This window comes from Pleurodeles waltl, chromosome 8, assembly GCF_031143425.1.
Source record: "Pleurodeles waltl isolate 20211129_DDA chromosome 8, aPleWal1.hap1.20221129, whole genome shotgun sequence".
In the NCBI taxonomy this organism is placed as follows: Eukaryota; Metazoa; Chordata; class Amphibia; order Caudata; family Salamandridae; genus Pleurodeles; species Pleurodeles waltl.
The window spans coordinates 1,534,216,500-1,534,237,375 of NC_090447.1; the positions used below are offsets into that span (position 1 = coordinate 1,534,216,500).

At 44.5% G+C, this 20,876-nt stretch overlaps 1 protein-coding gene across 1 annotated transcript in view; it reads right to left on the reverse strand.

Annotated features, from left to right (window-relative positions):
- Positions 1-20,876, reverse strand: part of PDE9A (phosphodiesterase 9A) — a 209,129-nt gene that overhangs the window by 11,922 nt on the left and 176,331 nt on the right. Inside the window, exons 16-17 of the mRNA XM_069202968.1 lie at positions 20,105-20,233; positions 12,809-12,904 (exon numbers count right to left, since the gene is read on the reverse strand). Coding sequence (XP_069059069.1) covers positions 12,809-12,904; positions 20,105-20,233 — 225 coding nt within the window. The remainder of the gene's footprint in view (positions 1-12,808; positions 12,905-20,104; positions 20,234-20,876) is intronic.

A 20,876-nucleotide genomic window follows, 5' to 3' on the forward strand; every position in this document is an offset into this window, starting at 1 on the left:
CAGTATACATCTACTGACTGGATTAGAGGACAGTATATGAAAGGATCGGAGCACAGTATACATCTACTGACAGGATGGGAGGACAGTATATGTCTGTGCAAGGATAAGAGCACAGTGCAAATCTACTGACAGGATAGTATATGTCTGTCTATGTGAAAGGATAGGAGCACAGTATACATCTACTGACAGGATGGAAGGACAGTATATGTCTATGTTTAATAACAGGAGCAGAATATACATCTACTGGCAGGATGCAAGGACAGTATATCTCTGTATGAAATGATGAGAAGACAGTATATGTCTATGTGAAAGGACAGGAGCAAAGTATACATCTACTGACAGGATGAGAGGACAGTATATGTGAAAGGATAGGTGAACATTATATATCTCCTGACAGGATAGGAGGACAGTATATGTATATGTGAAAGGGTAGGAGCACAGTATATATCTACTGACAGGATGGAAGGACATTATATGTCTTTATGAAAGAATGAGAGGACAGTATATGTCTTTATGAAAGGATGAGAGGACAGTATATGTTTGTGAAAGGAAATGAGCACAGTATACATCTCCTGACAGGATGGGAGGACAGTATATGTATATGTGAAAGGATAGGAGCAGAGTATACATCTACTGACAGGATGGGGAGGGGCAGTATATGTCTATGTGAAAGGATAGGAGCACAGTATACATCTCCTGAGAGGATAGGAGGACAGTATATGTATATGTGAAAGGATAGGAGCACAGTATACATCTCCTGAGAGGATAGGAGGACAGTATATGTATATGTGAAAGGATAGGAGCACAGTATACATCTACTGACAGGATGGGAGGACAGTATATGTATGTGAAAGGCTAGGAGGACAGTACATGTCTATGTGAAAGGATAGGAGCACAGTATACATCTACTGACTGGATTAGAGGACAGTATATGAAAGGATCGGAGCACAGTATACATCTACTGACAGGATGAGAGGACAGTATATGTCTGTGAAAGGATAAGAGCACAGTGCAAATCTACTGACAGGATAGTATATGTCTGTCTATGTGAAAGGATAGGAGCACAGTATACATCTACTGACAGGATGGAAGGACAGTATATGTCTATGTTTAATAACAGGAGCAGAATATACATCTACTGGCAGGATGCAAGGACAGTATATCTCTGTATGAAATGATGAGAGGACAGTATATGTCTATGTGAAAGGATATGAGCACAGTATACATCTCCTGACAGGATGAGAGGACAGTATATGTGAAAGGATAGGTGAACATTATATATCTCCTGACAGGATAGGAGGACAGTATATGTATATGTGAAAGGGTAGGAGTACAGTATACATCTACTGACAGGATGGAAGGACATTATATGTCTTTATGAAAGAATGAGAGGACAGTATATGTCTTTATGAAAGGATGAGAGGGCAGTATATGTTTGTGAAAGGAAATGAGCACAGTATACATCTCCTGACAGGATGGGAGGACAGTATATGTGAAAGGATAGGAGCAGAGTATACATCTACTGACAGGATGGGGAGAGGCAGTATATGTCTATGTGAAAGGATAGGAGCACAGTATACATCTCCTGAGAGTATAGGAGGACAGTATATGTATATGTGAAAGGATAGGAGCACAGTATACATCTCCTGAGCGGATAGGAGGACAGTATATGTATATGTGAAAGGATAGGAGCACAGTATACACCTACTGACAGGATGCAAGGACAGTATATGTCTGTATGAAAGGATGAGAGGACAGTATATGTCTATGTGAAAGGATATGAGCACAGTATACATCTCCTGACAGGATGGGAGGACAGTATATGTATATGTGAAAGGATATGAGCACAGTATACATCTCCTGATAGGATGAGAGGACGGTATATGTAGATGTGAAAGGATAGGAGAACATTATACATCTCCTGACAGGATAGGAGGACAGTATATGTATATGTATATGTGAAAGGATAGGAGAACATTATACATCTGCTGACAGGATGAGGGGGCAGTATATGTCTATGCGAAAGGATAGGAGCACAGTATACATCGACTGACAGGATGGGAGGACAGTATATGTCTATGTGAAAGGATAGGAGCACATTATACATCTACTGACAGGATGAGAGAACAATATATGTCTATGCGAAAGTATAGGAGCATAGTATACATCCACTGACCAGATGAGCACAGTATACATCTCCTGACAGGATAGGAGGACAGTATATGTATATGTGAAAGGATAGGAGCACAGTATACACCTACTGACAGGATGCAAGGACAGTATATGTCTGTATGAGAGGACAGTATATGTATATGTGAAAGGATAGGAGCACAGTATACATCTCCTGACAGGATGAGAGGGCAGTATATATCTATGTGAAAGGATAGAAGCACAGTATACATCTACTGACAGGATGGGAGGCCAGTATATGTTTATGTGAAAGGATAGGAGCACAGTATACATCTGACAGGATGGGAGGCCAGTATATGTTTATGTGAAAGGATAGGAGCACAGTATACATCTACTGACAGGATGGGAGGACAGTATATGTCTGTGAAAGGATAGGAGCACAGTATACATCTACTGACAGGATGAGATGACAGTATATGTCTATGTGAAAGGATAGGAGCACAGTATACATCTACTGACAGGATTGGGGGGGCAGTATATGTCTACGTGAAAGGATAGGAGGACAGTATATGTCTATGTGAAAGGATACAAGCACAGTATACATCTACTGACAGGATGGGAGGACAGTACATGTATGTGAAAGGATAGGAGCACAGTATAAATCTACTGACAGGATGAGAGGACAGTATATGTCTATGTGAAAGGATAGGAGCACAGTATACATCTACTGACAGGATGAGAGGACAGTATATGTCTATGTGAAAGGATAGGAGCACAGTATACATCTACTGACAGGATCAAAGGACAGTATATGTCTACGTGAAAGGATAGGAGGACAGTATATGTCTATTTTAAAGGATATGAGCACATTATACATCTACTGACAGGATGGGAGGACAGTATATGTCTATGTGAAAGGATAGGAGGACAGTTTATGTCTATGTGAAAGGATACGAGCACAGTATACATCTACTGACAGGACGGGAGGACATTACATGTATGTGAAACGATAGGAGCACAGTATAAATCTACTGACAGGATGAGAGGACAGTATATGTGTATGTGAAAGGATAGGAGCACAGTATACATCTACTGACCGGATAAGAAGACAGTATGGCCCTCATTCCGACCCTGGCGGTTTCAAACCGCCAGGGTGGAGGACCGCGGGAGCACCGCCGACAGGCCGGCGGTGCTCCAATGGGCATTCCGACCGCGGCGGTAAAGCCGCGGTCGGACCGGCAACACTGGCGGTCTCCCGCCAGTGTACCGCCGCCCATAGGAATCCTCCAAGGCGGCGCAGCTAGCTGCGCCGCCGAGGGGATTCCGACCCCCCCTACCGCCATCCAGTTCCCGGCGGTTCTCCCGCCGGGAACCGGATGGCGGTAGGGGGGGTCGCGGGGCCCCTGGGGGCCCCTGCAGTGCCCATGCCACTGGCATGGGCACTGCAGGGGCCCCCGTAAGAGGGCCCCTAAATGTATTTCACTGTCTGCTTCGCAGACAGTGAAATACGCGACGGGTGCAACTGCACCCGTCGCACAGCTTCCACTCCGCCGGCTCGATTCCGAGCCGGCTTCATCGTGGAAGCCTCTTTCCCGCTGGGCTGGCGGGCGGCCTGAAGGCGGCCGCCCGCCAGCCCAGCGGGAAAGTCAGAATCACCGCCGCGGTCTTTCGACCGCGGAACGGTATTCTGGCGGCCCCCGACAGGCCGGCGGTGACCGCCGCCGGCCAATGTCGGAATGAGGGCCTATATGTCTATGTGACAGGATAGGAACACAGTATACATCTACTGACAGGATGAGAGGACAGTATATGTCTATGTGAAAGGATAGGAGCACAGTATACATCTACTGACAGGATGGGAGGACAGTATATGTATGTGAAAGGCTAGGAGGACAGTATGGGCCTCATTCTGACTATGGCGGACGGCGGAGGCCGTCCGCCATAGTTCCGCCGACAAATGACCACACCGCGGTCAAAAGACCGCGGCGGCCATTCTAACATTTCCTCTGGGCCGGCGGGCGCTCTCCAAAAGAGCGCCCGCCGGCCCAGAGGAAATGCCCCTGCAACAAGGACGCCGGCTCAGAATTGAGCCGGCGTAGTTGCAGGGGTGCGACGGGTGCAGTTGCACCCGTCGCGTATTTCAGTGTCTGCTTAGCAGACACTGAAATGCTTTTCGGGGCCCTCTTACGGGGGCCCCGCGGCACCCCCTACCGCCATCCTGTTCATGGCGGGTTTCCCGCCATGAACAGGATGGCGGTAGGGGGTGTCAGAATCCCCATGGCGGCGGAGCGCGCTCCGCCGCCATGGAGGATTCCCCCGAGCAGCGGAAAGTCGGCGGGAGACCGCCGACTTTCCGCTTCTGACTGCGGCTGAACCGCCGCGGTCAGAATGCTTGTGGGAGCACCGCCAGCCTGTTGGCGGTGCTCCCGTGGTCGGTGGCCCTGGCGGCCGTCAGAATGACCCCCTATATGTCTATGTGAAAGGATAGGAGCACAGTATACATCTACTGACTGGATTAGAGGACAGTATATGTGTAGATGAAAGGATAGGAGCACAGTATACATCTACTGACAGGATGGAAGGACAGTATAGGTCTGTGAAAGGATAAGAGCACAGTGCAAATCTACTGACAGGATAGTATATGTCTGTCTATGTGAAAGGATAGGAGCACAGTATACATCTACTGACAGGATCAGAGGACAGTATATGTCTACGTGAAAGGATAGGAGCACATTATACATCTGACAGGATGGGAGGACAGTATATTTGAAAGGATAGGAGCACAGTATAAATTTACTGACAGGATGGGACGACAGTATATGTCTATATGAAAGGATAGGAGCACAGTATACATCTACTGACAGGATGGGAGGACAGTATATGTATGTGAAAGGATTGGAGCACATTATACATCTACTGACAGGATGGGGACAGTATATGTCTACGTGAAAGGATAGCAGGACAGTATATGTCTATGTGAAAGGATAGGAGCATAGTATACATCTACTGATGGGATTAGAGGACAGTATATGTTTATGTGAAAGGATAGGAGCACTGTATACATCTACTGACAGGATGGGAGGACAGTATATGTTTATGTGGAAGGATAGGAGCACAGTATACATCTACCGACGGGATTAGAGGAGAGTATATGTTTATGTGAAAGGATAGGAGCACATTCTACATCTACTGACAGGATGGGAGGACAGTATATGTATATGTGAAAGGATAGGAGCACAGTATACGTCTACTGACAGGATAGCAGGACAGTGTATGTTTATGTGAAAGGATAGGAGCACAGTATACATCTACTGAAAGGATCAGAGGACAGTATATGCTTATGTGAAAGGACAGGAGCACAGTATACATCTACTGACAGGATGAGAGGACAGTATATGTCTACGTGAAAGGATAGGAGCACATTATACATCTACTGACAGGATGGGGGGGACAGTATATGTCTACGTGAAAGGATAGGAGGACAGTATATGTCTATATGAAAGGATACAAGCACAGTATACATCTACTGACAGGATGGGGGGGACAGTATATGTCTACGTGAAAGGATAGGAGGACAGTATATGTCTGTGAAAGGATACAAGCACAGTATACATCTACTGACAGGACGGGAGGACATTACATGTATGTGAAAGGATAGGAGCACAGTATAAATCTACTGACAGGATGACAGGACAGTATATGTGTATGTGAAAGGATAGGAGCACAGTATACATCTACTGACTGGATGAGAAGACAGTATATGTCTATGTGACAGGATAGGAACACAGTATACATCTACTGACAGGATGAGAGGACAGTATATGTATGTGAAAGGCTAGGAGGACAGTATATGTCTATGTGAAAGGATAGGAGAACAGTATACATCTACTGACTGGATTAGAGGACAGTATATGTGTAGATGAATAGATAGGAGCACAGTATACATCTACTGACAGGATGGGAGGACAGTATATGTCTGTGAAAGGATAAGAGCACAGTGCAAATCTACTGACAGGATAGTATATGTCTGTCTATGTGAAAGGATAGGAGCACAGTATACATCTACTGACAGGATGGAAGGACAGTATATGTCTATGTTTAATAACAGGAGCAGAATATACATCTACTGGCAGGATGCAAGGACAGTATATATCTGTATGAAATGATGAGAAGACAGTATATGTCTATGTGAAAGGACAGGAGCAAAGTATACATCTACTGACAGGATGGGAAGACAGTATATGTCTGTATGAAAGGATGAGTGGACAGTATGTCTATGTGAAAGGATATGAGCACAGTATACATCTCCTGACAGGATGAGAGGACAGTATATGTGAAAGGATAGGTGAACATTATATATCTCCTGACAGGATAGGAGGACAGTATATGTATATGTGAAAGGGTAGGAGCACAGTATATATCTACTGACAGGATGGAAGGACATTATATGTCTTTATGAAAGAATGAGAGGACAGTATATGTCTTTATGAAAGGATGAGAGGACAGTATATGTTTGTGAAAGGAAATGAGCACAGTATACATCTCCTGACAGGATGGGAGGACAGTATATGTATATGTGAAAGGATAGGAGCAGAGTATACATCTACTGACAGGATGGGGAGGGGCAGTATATGTCTATGTGAAAGGATAGGAGCACAGTATACATCTCCTGAGAGGATAGGAGGACAGTATATGTATATGTGAAAGGATAGGAGCACAGTATACATCTACTGACAGGATGGGAGGACAGTATATGTATGTGAAAGGCTAGGAGGACAGTATATGTCTATGTGAAAGGATAGGAGCACAGTATACATCTACTGACTGGATTAGAGGACAGTATATGAAAGGATCGGAGCACAGTATTTATCTACTGACAGGATGGGAGGACAGTATATGTCTGTGAAAGGATAAGAGCACAGTGCAAATCTACTGACAGGATAGTATATGTCTGTCTATGTGAAAGGATAGGAGCACAGTATACATCTACTGACAGGATGGAAGGACAGTATATGTCTATGTTTAATAACAGGAGCAGAATATACATCTACTGGCAGGATTCAAGGACAGTATATCTCTGTATGAAATGATGAGAGGACAGTATATGTCTATGTGAAAGGATATGAGCACAGTATACATCTCCTGACAGGATGAGAGGACAGTATATGTGAAAGGATAGGTGAACATTATATATCTCCTGACAGGATAGGAGGACAGTATATGTATATGTGAAAGGGTAGGAGCACAGTATACATCTACTGACAGGATGGAAGGACATTATATGTCTTTATGAAAGAATGAGAGGACAGTATATGTCTTTATGAAAGGATGAGAGGGCAGTATATGTTTGTGAAAGGAAATGAGCACAGTATACATCTCCTGACAGGATGGGAGGACAGTATATGTATATGTGAAAGGATAGGAGCAGAGTATACATCTACTGACAGGATGGGGAGGGGCAGTATATGTCTATGTGAAAGGATAGGAGCACAGTATACATCTCCTGAGAGGATAGGAGGACAGTATATGTATATGTGAAAGGATAGGAGCACAGTATACATCTCCTGAGCGGATAGGAGGACAGTATATGTATATGTGAAAGGATAGGAGCACAGTATACACCTACTGACAGGATGCAAGGACAGTATATGTCTGTATGAAAGGATGAGAGGACAGTATATGTCTATGTGAAAGGATATGAGCACAGTATACGTCTCCTGACAGGATGGGAGGACAGTATATGTGAAAGGATATGAGCACAGTATACATCTCCTGATAGGATGAGAGGACGGTATATGTAGATGTGAAAGGATAGGAGAACATTATACATCTCCTGACAGGATAGGAGGACAGTATATGTATATGTATATGTGAAAGGATAGGAGAACATTATACATCTCCTGACAGGATAGGAGGACAGTATATGTATATGTGAAAGGATAGGAGCACAGTATACATCTACTGACAGGATGGGAGGACAGTATATGTATATGTGAAAGGATAGGAGCACAGTATACATATACTGACCGGATGAGAGGACAGTATATGTATATGTGAAAGGATATGAGCACAGTATACATCTACTGACAGGATGGGAGGACAGTATATGTATATGTGAAAGGATATGAGCACAGTATACATCTCCTGATAGGATGAGAGGACGGTATATGTAGATGTGAAAGGATAGGAGAACATTATACTGTCCTCCTATCCTGTCAGGAGATGTATATGTATATGTGAAAGGATAGGAGAACATTATACATCTACTGACAGGATGGGAGGACAGTATATGTATATGTGAAAGGATAGGAGAACAGTATACATCTACTGACAGGATGGGAGGACAGTATATGTATATGTGAAAGGATAGGAGCACATTATACATATACTGACCGGATGAGAGGACAGTATATGTCTATGTGAAAGGATAGGAGCACAGTATACATCTACTGACAGGATGGGAGGACAGTATATGTCTATGTGAAAGGATAGGAGCACAGTATACATCTACCAACAGGATGGGAGGACAGTATATGTCTATGTGAAAGGATATGAGCACAGTATACATCTACTGACAAGATGGAAGGACAGTATATGTGAAAGGATAGGAGCACAGTTTACATCTACTGACAGGATGGGGGGGACAGTATATGTCTACGTGAAAGGATAGGAGGACAGTATATGTCTGTGAAAGGATACAAGCACAGTATACATCTACTGACAGGACGGGAGGACATTACATGTATGTGAAAGGATAGGAGCACAGTATAAATCTACTGACAGGATGACAGGACAGTATATGTGTATGTGAAAGGATAGGAGCACAGTATACATCTACTGACTGGATGAGAAGACAGTATGGGCCTGATTCTAACTTTGGAGGACGGTGTTAAACCGTCCCAAAAGTGGCGGATATACCACCTACCGTATTACGAGTCCATTATATCCTATGGAACTCGTAATACGGTAGGTGGTATATCCGCCACTTTTGGGACGGTTTAACACCATCCTCCAAAGTTAGAATCAGGCCCTATATGTCTATGTGACAGGATAGGAACACAGTATACATCTACTGACAGGATGAGAGGACAGTATATGTATGTGAAAGGCTAGGAGGACAGTATATGTCTATGTGAAAGGATAGGAGAACAGTATACATCTACTGACTGGATTAGAGGACAGTATATGTGTAGATGAAAAGATAGGAGCACAGTATACATCTACTGACAGGATGGGAGGACAGTATATGTCTGTGAAAGGATAAGAGCACAGTGCAAATCTACTGACAGGATAGTATATGTCTGTCTATGTGAAAGGATAGGAGCACAGTATACATCTACTGACAGGATGGAAGGACAGTATATGTCTATGTTTAATAACAGGAGCAGAATATACATCTACTGGCAGGATGCAAGGACAGTATATATCTGTATGAAATGATGAGAAGACAGTATATGTCTATGTGAAAGGACAGGAGCAAAGTATACATCTACTGACAGGATGGGAAGACAGTATATGTCTGTATGAAAGGATGAGTGGACAGTATGTCTATGTGAAAGGATATGAGCACAGTATACATCTCCTGACAGGATGAGAGGACAGTATATGTGAAAGGATAGGTGAACATTATATATCTCCTGACAGGATAGGAGGACAGTATATGTATATGTGAAAGGGTAGGAGCACAGTATATATCTACTGACAGGATGGAAGGACATTATATGTCTTTATGAAAGAATGAGAGGACAGTATATGTCTTTATGAAAGGATGAGAGGACAGTATATGTTTGTGAAAGGAAATGAGCACAGTATACATCTCCTGACAGGATGGGAGGACAGTATATGTATATGTGAAAGGATAGGAGCAGAGTATACATCTACTGACAGGATGGGGAGGGGCAGTATATGTCTATGTGAAAGGATAGGAGCACAGTATACATCTCCTGAGAGGATAGGAGGACAGTATATGTATATGTGAAAGGATAGGAGCACAGTATACATCTACTGACAGGATGGGAGGACAGTATATGTATGTGAAAGGCTAGGAGGACAGTTTATGTCTATGTGAAAGGATAGGAGCACAGTATACATCTACTGACTGGATTAGAGGACAGTATATGAAAGGATCGGAGCACAGTATACATCTACTGACAGGATGGGAGGACAGTATATGTCTGTGAAAGGATAAGAGCACAGTGCAAATCTACTGACAGGATAGTATATGTCTGTCTATGTGAAAGGATAGGAGCACAGTATACATCTACTGACAGGATGGAAGGACAGTATATGTCTATGTTTAATAACAGGAGCAGAATATACATCTACTGGCAGGATGCAAGGACATATATCTCTGTATGAAATGATGAGAGGACAGTATATGTGTATGTGAAAGGATATGAGCACAGTATACATCTCCTGACAGGATGAGAGGACAGTATATGTGAAAGGATAGGTGAACATTATATATCTCCTGACAGGATAGGAGGACAGTATATGTATATGTGAAAGGGTAGGAGCACAGTATACATCTACTGACAGGATGGAAGGACATTATATGTCTTTATGAAAGAATGAGAGGACAGTATATGTCTTTATGAAAGGATGAGAGGGCAGTATATGTTTGTGAAAGGAAATGAGCACAGTATACATCTCCTGACAGGATGGGAGGACAGTATATGTATATGTGAAAGGATAGGAGCAGAGTATACATCTACTGACAGGATGGGGAGGGGCAGTATATGTCTATGTGAAAGGATAGGAGCACAGTATACATCTCCTGAGAGGATAGGAGGACAGTATATGTATATGTGAAAGGATAGGAGCACAGTATACATCTCCTGAGCGGATAGGAGGACAGTATATGTATATGTGAAAGGATAGGAGCACAGTATACACCTACTGACAGGATGCAAGGACAGTATATGTCTGTATGAAAGGATGAGAGGACAGTATATGTCTATGTGAAAGGATATGAGCACAGTATACATCTCCTGACAGGATGGGAGGACAGTATATGTATATGTGAAAGGATATGAGCACAGTATACATCTCCTGATAGGATGAGAGGACGGTATATGTAGATGTGAAAGGATAGGAGAACATTATACATCTCCTGACAGGATAGGAGGACAGTATATGTATATGTATATGTGAAAGGATAGGAGAACATTATACATCTCCTGACAGGATAGGAGGACAGTATATGTATATGTGAAAGGATAGGAGCACAGTATACATCTACTGACAGGATGGGAGGACAGTATATGTATATGTGAAAGGATAGGAGCACAGTATACATATACTGACCGGATGAGAGGACAGTATATGTATATGTGAAAGGATATGAGCACAGTATACATCTACTGACAGGATGGGAGGACAGTATATGTATATGTGAAAGGATATGAGCACAGTATACATCTCCTGATAGGATGAGAGGACGGTATATGTAGATGTGAAAGGATAGGAGAACATTATACTGTCCTCCTATCCTGTCAGGAGATGTATATGTATATGTGAAAGGATAGGAGAACATTATACATCTACTGACAGGATGGGAGGACAGTATATGTATATGTGAAAGGATAGGAGAACAGTATACATCTACTGACAGGATGGGAGGACAGTATATGTATATGTGAAAGGATAGGAGCACATTATACATATACTGACCGGATGAGAGGACAGTATATGTCTATGTGAAAGGATAGGAGCACAGTATACATCTACTGACAGGATGGGAGGACAGTATATGTCTATGTGAAAGGATAGGAGCACAGTATACATCTACCAACAGGATGGGAGGACAGTATATGTCTATGTGAAAGGATATGAGCACAGTATACATCTACTGACAGGATGGAAGGACAGTATATGTGAAAGGATAGGAGCACAGTTTACATCTACTGACAGGATGGGAGGACAGTATATGTATATGTGAAAGGAGTTGAGCACAGTATACATCTCCTGACAGGATGAGAGAACAGTATATGTATATGTGAAAGGATAGGAGAGCATTATACATCTCCTGACAGGATAGGAGGACAGTATATGTATATGTGAAAAAATAGGAGAACATTATACATCTACTGACAGGATGAGAGGACAGTATATGTGAAAGGATAGGAGCACAGTATACATCTACTGACGGGATGGGAGGACAGTATGTCACTGTATGAAAGGATGAGAGAACAGTATATGCCTATGTGAAAGGATGTGAGCACAGTATGCATCTCCTGACAGGATGGGGGGACAGTGTATGTCTATGAGAAAGGATAGGAGCACAGCATGGAAGGGTGACAGAACTGTATGATGGCATCAAGCACATTGAAGGGAAGGGAAGGGATGAGGTGTCTACTCAAAGCATTGTAGCATCTCACAGGCAGTGCACTACGTGGAGGCAGATGTGTACCTCATGGGTACAGGTGGGATGGGGAGAGGTAGACATGGAGGCACATCCGTACCCCATGGGTATGTATAGGAGAGGGAAAGGTACACCTGGAGGCAGGCTTGTACCTCACGGGTACTGGGGAGAGGTAAACCTGGAGGCAGGCTTGTACCTCACGGTACTGGGGAGAGGTACACCTGGAGGCAGACTTGTACCTCACGGATACAGGTGGGACTGAGGAGAGATACAGCAGGGGGTCTACGCACACTCAGTACTCACTCGGGTACTCACCTCCTTCCTCGCTTCCTCCATCTCTTTCTGCTGCTCATAGCGGTCCAGGGACTCCCACAGAGGGGGCAGCATCGCCTCCTCAATCTGAGGAAAAAGCTGCTCAGGAAACAAAGACACAAAAGGTGACAGGTTGAATGTCTTCCCCTGTGTCTCATCGGAAGGGAGGCGCCAAGCGGGGCCATCACAATACACCCATGGATGATGCTTTCGGTGTGAGCTGGGGTCAATCTCAGCGGGGGTGAACATCTCGTTGACACTGGGGCGCTGTCTGCTGAAGCCCTACCTGCAAAGCTGGGAGGTGTGAATCAAACAGCCCAGGAGCTGACAGACAGCTGACAGACAGAGGACAGACAGACAGACAGAGGCATTCTGTACTTACCCATCAAGGATGAGCTCTTGTCTCACTCTAAGCTTGCTGTGAGGCAAATTGGTTATTTTATTGTATAATGGCATTTGTATAGCGCCTAGTACCTTATGTGGGGTGCTGAAGCGCTTCTTTAAACAGGTAGCACACTACACTGCGTGGGTGTGCACCTAGAAGTGTTGTGTATGCTCAGAGCTTATGTGCAGCAAAGCTCCTTGAGATGCAGGCCAGGTGAGCGCAACCTGGCCACAAGACACCCCCCTGGTTCTAAAAGTGCAGTTTCCAACCAATCAGCAGGGCTGTTACCAGGGGACAGTGGCTATGGGTCTGCTTAGCTGCCTGCATTCCTGTTAGAACATGTTTTATTCACTAACGCAGCAGCACCACTAGGTGGTGCCAAATACTTTATTTTCTCTTTCCTCATGTGACGTGTCTTCTTCATTATGAGCTGCTCCTTCAATCAGGCACTTGTGAGGCCCCGCAGAAATGTTGTCCCCCTGGCTCCACAAAAGCTTCTGACATCCCTGCCCACAAGGGCGTAGCTGCGGTGGGTGGGGGGAGGGGGCTGTTTTGAGTACTACACCACCTAATAAATCCATTGAGTAATACATAGTTGGGTACAGGTGCTTTCAGTCCGGTATGGTGTGGTGTCTGTCAGATTTCACTGGGAATGTGTACACACATACACTCTCTGTTTGGAAAGACTTCCAGAATGTTGGTTATTTCACAAAATAATCTGCTTTCTCTAACCTAAGACTCCTGCCAATCCGCATTTCTCTCACTTTCCACTGCCCCTCTTAAACGTCCTGCTTCTATAATGTATTTAAACATTATGGGCCTGATTTAAGAAAAATGGAGCTGCACCCCGTAGCTCCCCCCAAATCCACCATGTGTGCGCCACATGGCGGTAGTTAGGGACCTAGTGCTATCATTTTTTACGCTAGTTAGGAGCTTTGCAGGATTATGGTGAAAAATTCTGACGCTAATCCTGCAGAGCATTGTAAACAATGGTGTGCTCTATTTTTCCCCCCCCCTCCTCCCCCAAATGGGGGAACACCCCCTTTGCAAACATTTTGCCTGGCACAGGCATAATGTAGTTCAAAGGGTTACCACTTTGTGAATTTGGTGCAGTGATTTTGGCTTCGTTGAGCCACATTAGCGTACCTCCGGCAGGTATAATGTATGGAGGGTAGGCGTTCCAACGGAAAAGGCCACGGAGAACAAATGCAGCGAAATTTGCGACTTTTTACTGTGTCAAAATTTTACTGCCTGCTCAGGCTAGGCATAAAATTAACTCAGGGCTTTTTCCAAAAGGACTCCCCTCGCCTTGCTGGAGCTGCATCTGCTTAACAACGCAACTCCAGCAATGCGTCACTTTAGTGCCAACAGATGCGTCAGAATTTCTGACGCACTTATGAAAACGTGCACCATGGACCTCTGTATTGCAAATAAAGCACATCTATGGCTTCGTTAGGGGATGGGTTGCAGGTGCAAGAAATCTGATGCATCAAAGACGATGCGTCAGTTTCTTGTAAATGAAGCACTCGGGCATATTTATACTCTGCGCTGAATCAGCATAATTTTTTGAATGTTAATTCAGCATAAACCTAACGCCATATTTATACTTTGGCGCTAGACACGTCTAGTGCCAAAGTTATGGAGTTTACATCATTTTCTGGACGTGGAAACCTCGTCAATGAGCTGCAAAGTAGGCGTTCCTGTGCAGAAAACAACAATATGGCCTTAGCGCCATATTTATCCCCGTGCTAAAAACTAGCACGTGGAGATGGGAGCCTCAAATTATTTAACGCCTGGGTCAAAGGGACCTGTGGGCCTTTTTCCATGGTTAGAGCCCATAGGTGCCCTTCCCTGGCCCCAGGGACACCCTCACCCACCCCCACCGACACCAGGATGACACCTAAGGATGGGGGGACCCCATAAGTAGAGGTAGGTATGGGTAAGTATTTCTTTTTATTTTACGAAGTGCCACAGGGGGGTCTAACTTGGGCCTCCCTACATGGCACTTGGCCCAATGGCCATGCCCAGGGGACATAAGTGCCCTGGGCATGGCCATTGAGCTGGGGGGCATGACTCCGGTCTTAACTGAGACAGGAGTCATGTCCATGGGGTTCTAACGTCATTATTTATGCCTCTGCCTGTTCTAGCGTCATCCATTGAGCTAAACCCCCTGTTCCCCCTATGCCTCCGCCACGTGACTAGCGTCCTTTTCTGTGACGCTAGCCGGGCCTTACCGCCGGCTAGCATCATACCACAAATATGACGCCCGGTGTCTTGGTATGGCGCTAGCCAGCTGTAAACTTTTTGACGCTGAACTGCATTAGCGCAGTTCAGCATCAAAAAGTTTAAATATGGGCCTCAGTGTCTACCGTCTACGTTTTCTGTAGCCTCAGACCTCACCGTTAATGTCTATAGATTCAGGCACCAGTTCCTGTGTTTATAGAACAAGCCTGACCCTCGGTGCATATTGCGTTAGCACCAAAACCTTTTTGACGTGAGCACTGAATCGGGGATATTTTGTGGTTGCCAAAGTTACGGTGGGTGGAACAGTCCACCCTTAAGGAAGGTAAAGAATATTTGTTCGAGGTCAATACTCTGGGATCCCGGCCACATTCCAGATTCTGGCTGTACCAGACTGGAGTAGACTGATCACTGTGGACTAATCTAGAAGGCTCTTTGTAAAACTGAACTGGCCCTCATTAACAGCAGACTGACCTCTGGCGTCACATCAGTGTAGGGAGCTAGTGATTGTGTCTGGGTTAAGATTAAAGGGTGGTTACTGGTACCCAAGAAATATCCTTAGTACAGTCATTTGGATATGATAGTTAGAAGATAAGGGTGTGTCAGGTTTCTTTATAACTGCAGACATGCAGACCTCTCCCTAGTCTAAGTGCAATACATTGGTAACTCACTAAGCGCTATAAGAGAGAATGATAGTGCTGTGAGAATAAACAGAAACGCGCTCACTGTGTTGCAGTTGGGAGGGGAGCAACCATATTTCATCAGTGTATGTGGCACATTAACTAAATATCGCAATAGGCTGCATGTCAGACCTTTGCTGGGCCCCATTAATACATACTTGGGGCCTCATTTACAAGCGGGCTGTACCGCTGGTGCATCACTTATTGTTTTGACGCACCAGCAGCGCAAACTGCAGGGCCATATTTATGAGGCCACGCAAAGCCACCTTGCGTGGCTTTTCATGTCCTTGTAAATGTGGCCACCTTTCACGCATACTCTGCGTGAAAGGGGCGTTCCATTGGCGTTGCTGTGGGTGTCCCCACGCAACACCCATGAAATCTGACGCATTCCCAGATTTACAAGGTTTCTTAAACCTGGGAATACGTCCGTTTCCTAAGCCACCCTATGGGTGGCGTAAGGGTGGCACAACAGTGAGAAGTTACATTATTTCTCTCCGTTTTTTTCCTCTTTCTGTGTGCTGCAGATAGGAGGTAAACGCCTCTTGTGATTGTTTCTGTGCAGGACGGTGTCCCTTCTTTCACAAAAACAATAATTCCCGCAATGCCGGCATCCTTGCACCGTGGAGCAAGGGTGCCTGTGTTGGCGCATGGCAGCTATTTGTGCGCCAGCGCAGAAGACAAGGACAGGAATGCGCCATATCTTGTAGTTGTGGTGCATTCCTGCCCTTTTGTTTTGACACAGATCAGCAGCAAAAAGACTTGCAACGCTGCCCTGTGCCAACACTTTGCACATGAGGCCCTCACTTTACAATAAACTTCACTCCAGGCACAGTGTCTCCATCATGTCTCTTTTAAAGCTCCAGGGAAAAGCATTCCTGACCTGGTTGTTCAATTTAAATACTACCCACACATTTTCTTTGGATGGTTCTGTTAACTGAAACTGCTTAAGTCAGTGCTTAATTTGTAAATAAAAAGGTGCCGGTGCGCAAAGCCCTCCTCTTAAACACGCGGCTGCTGCAATTAAATACGTGAGCACGGAATACTGAGGCAGCGTAATCCTGAAGCCATCTTGGCTTCTTCAATCCACATAAAGCCTCTCCCTGCCCCTTCAGCTCACTCTTGCAGCTTTCTACTTTCTCCCTTTGAGACCCTTTTTCGTTTATCTCTTAGTCCGTCTTTCCCATGTGTCTCTTTTGCTCACAGCAAATGCTTGAGGCAGAAGAATAAGCCCCGGCCCTTAAAAATAAGTGCCGGTGCTCAGCACCGGAAACAACAAGCACAAATTAAGCACTGGTTTACATGCCTCTGTTCTTACACCTTTTAAAGTTAGCTGACAAGAACACTTGTGTTATTACATATAATCATCACCTTAATGGCATATGGACCAGTTGTTAATCCTTTCTCCCAGCTTTGATCAAGTTTTTTTCTCAAGCGGTTCTGAAGGAATGCCGGTCAAAAACACATGGGGCCTATTGAAGAAAAGTGGCGCTGCTACCCCCTAACGCCACCATGTGTGCGCCATATTTAAAACACGGCACACCATGGCGGTAGTTAGGGGACTAGTGTAAAACTTTTTATGCTAGTCCGAGGCTTTGCGGGATTAGCGTAAAAAATGTTGACGCTAATCCTGCAAAGCTCATTGAGGCTCGTTGTAATCAATGGTGTGCCCCCTGTTAACGCCTGCTCTGAGCAGGCGTTAAAAGTGCAGAGAAAAATGACGCAAAGAAATCTACTAGATTTCTTTGCGACATTTTTTTGCCCCCCCCATAATGGTGGAACACCCCCTTTGCATACATTATACCGGGCGCAGGCATAATGTTGTGCAAAGGGTTTCAGAGTTGCACAATGCATGCATTGCGCCACTTGTAAATATGGTGCGATGTTTTTGACCATCTAACGCCACATTAGCATTACAAAAATACACTAATGTGTTTTTAGAACAGCGCTACGGGCTCCTAAATATGCCCCATATTCTCTGAACTGTGATCTGTTTTGTGCTGTTTAGCAATAAACTATCTTTCTGCCGGTTTATCTATATTCATTAAATTGGCAAATTACATGTATTGAATGTTCGTGTGTTCAGAGATGATGCTTTTATTTTGGGTAATCGTGTTTTTTCTATACAATGTCTGATTGTATCACCAGGCCCAGGGCACTTCTATGGGTTTCAGATTAGCTTCCTCTTTTACCAACCCATTTTTTTTTCATAGATTAGGGTCACCCCCTCACACTAGATCAGTGTGGACACTTTTCCAGGCCTGGAGTTTGTTATAGCCTTATGCATTCTGGGTGTTGTAGTTCTGCTTTGTGCCCACTGAACTAATTAGACTAACATATCTGAAATCAAAGGTTTGTAGGTGAACTGTTCAAGACTGGAGGCAATGTCCATAATGACCTGGAGTGCGGTGGTCACCCTAACATCGATGAGATGAAGATTCAGGGTCACCTACGTAGACAATAAACTGTGTCTTATGCGGTACCAGTATCCAAAAACATAAGGATGACATTCCCTAATAGACTAATAAACTACTGTGGTTATGTAGAAACTCCAACCAGGAGTCTGAAGGGATATCACAGTTTCTTCCTTTGAAAAGAGCAGTTTAAGCTGAAATAACTTTCAAGAGGGAAGATGTGCCAAAAGGAGATTTTTGTGAGTGCCCAAAAAGAAGACTGTAAAGTGACCAAAAGTGAGATCTGGTTACACCTTACAACTCACCAAGAAATGATGGTCAAAGACTTTTGAGAGGAGACTAGCGTCTAACAGATGTACTAGTAGCAAATGTACATCTAGAAGATAAAATGCTCATATAACCATCAGTCTTTACAGTACCAGTCCACCTGTAGGACAGAATGTTTCTCCGTTACTCGCGGAAATGTTATGACGGGCCAACTCAAGGTTGATAGTGTTACAGACGTAAGGATATGAGATGAACAAACACAAGTTTGTATTGGGAACATTGAAGAGTATACAGCTTCTAGAGTTACTTATTCTGAGGACATCAGATAAGATGAGGACAGTGAGAAAGCAGCTAAGGTTGATTCTCAAAACATCCCCCCTACATCCTCTCCATTATGAGTTTTGCAAAGATTGCATATCATTTGTGTGTATTGAAGCACTTAGTGAACTCTTCCAAATTTAGAGTTTTTTTTTTTTTTTTTTTTTTACCTGATCTCTCATGAACACAAAGTAAAAGCATGAAAATAACTAATTTGGCTGCTTTAAAATGTGGAAGCATTGAGTAGCAGAACCAGTTTTGGAGTTTGTCATTGGCTGATACCAAGCAGACTGGTTTGTGAGCAAGGAAAGATGTTTTGGATTGAAAACAAGGGGGGATGCCCAGGAGAATAATATTTATTTCAATTACCTGGAACTTCCAGAAGAGCCTTTAACTATCATGAGTCAAGGGCAGGAGTGAACATGTGTTCTTTGTTTAAGAATATATGATGTTTGTGTGGTTCAATTCTTAAGTCATCTCAGGGAACCATGTCAAGGAGGTCCACAACTTTGTAACACAAGGTCTAGCTCGGAGTATGTTCCAGGAGCTTCAAATGGGACCGATGCTGGCAATCTGACAGGCATCAGTGAATGAAAGCTTAATCAACAATTGTTTCAGGTAAGAACTGTGAATCCGTGAGGTCCTTGGACAAATGCCTCTTTGCATCTGAACTCTTGCAATCTTTCTACAGCCACAGCAAAGATAAACTCTGAACTAGCGGGGACTAGACCACCTTTGGTAAAGATGCTGCTAGGGGAAGCCTATCTCACCTTCGGTAGACACAGCCTAGGAGAAGCCTTGCTCACCATAGACAAAGATAGCATTAGAGTGGGTCTAGCTCTCAACTGGTGAAGGTGGTACTAGCAAGAGCCTAGGTCGTGTCCCAGTAAGAATACCTTTGATAAAAGTGTTTTTGGCAGACTATTGACACTACAATATTGATAGCACACGTCTAGATAACCTTCAGTAAAGACACAACCAGCAGGGGCTAGCTCACCTGTGTGACAGTCTCGAACATCGGGATGAGGAAGAACTTGATGAATCCAATCTGGGCTGTGGGCTTGGTGACCTTGTCTCTGTCCATGAAGGGGGAGACAGGAAGCCCCTCAGACTTCTCCCGGTCACTCTGTGAAGAACAAGCGCTCAAAGATTAATGAAAGTATTAGATACCGTGGGCGATTTCTCTTACTCTGACTCATTGGACCTCTGGCCAAGCACTCCCTCGGATACCTGTACGGGGGCCCTAGTCCACCATCTCAGGTCTTATTGTAAGGGTCCTTTCACACTGTGTTCTTGTGCTCTCCCCTTCCCTGTTGTGGATTGTCTAGAGATCCAGGGGCTTATTTACAAGGCCCGTGCACTGCCGGAGCATCTCTTTTTGTGACGCACCGGTGGCACATCACACCGAGTCATATATAGAAGGCCACACAAAAGCACTTTGCGTGGCTTTTCATGGCCATGTAGATAATGTGTACAGCACCCCAGCACAAGTCGCTGCATTGCCTTACACTGCGTCAGGGAGGTGTTCCATGGGTTTTGCTTGGGAACACCCACGCAATGCCCGGCTTTACAAGAATATGTACACCTGGGAATGCGTCAAAACTGTACGCCTCCCCAGGGCAGGTGCAACAAGGAGAGATATCTTTCTCTGGATTCTTTTATTGAGTGAAGGTGTTCCTCCCTGCACATGAACATCCTGGTGAAAATGTACACACCCTTGCACCATTGTACATGGGGCTCTGTGTTGGTGCTAGGCAGCAATTTGTGCA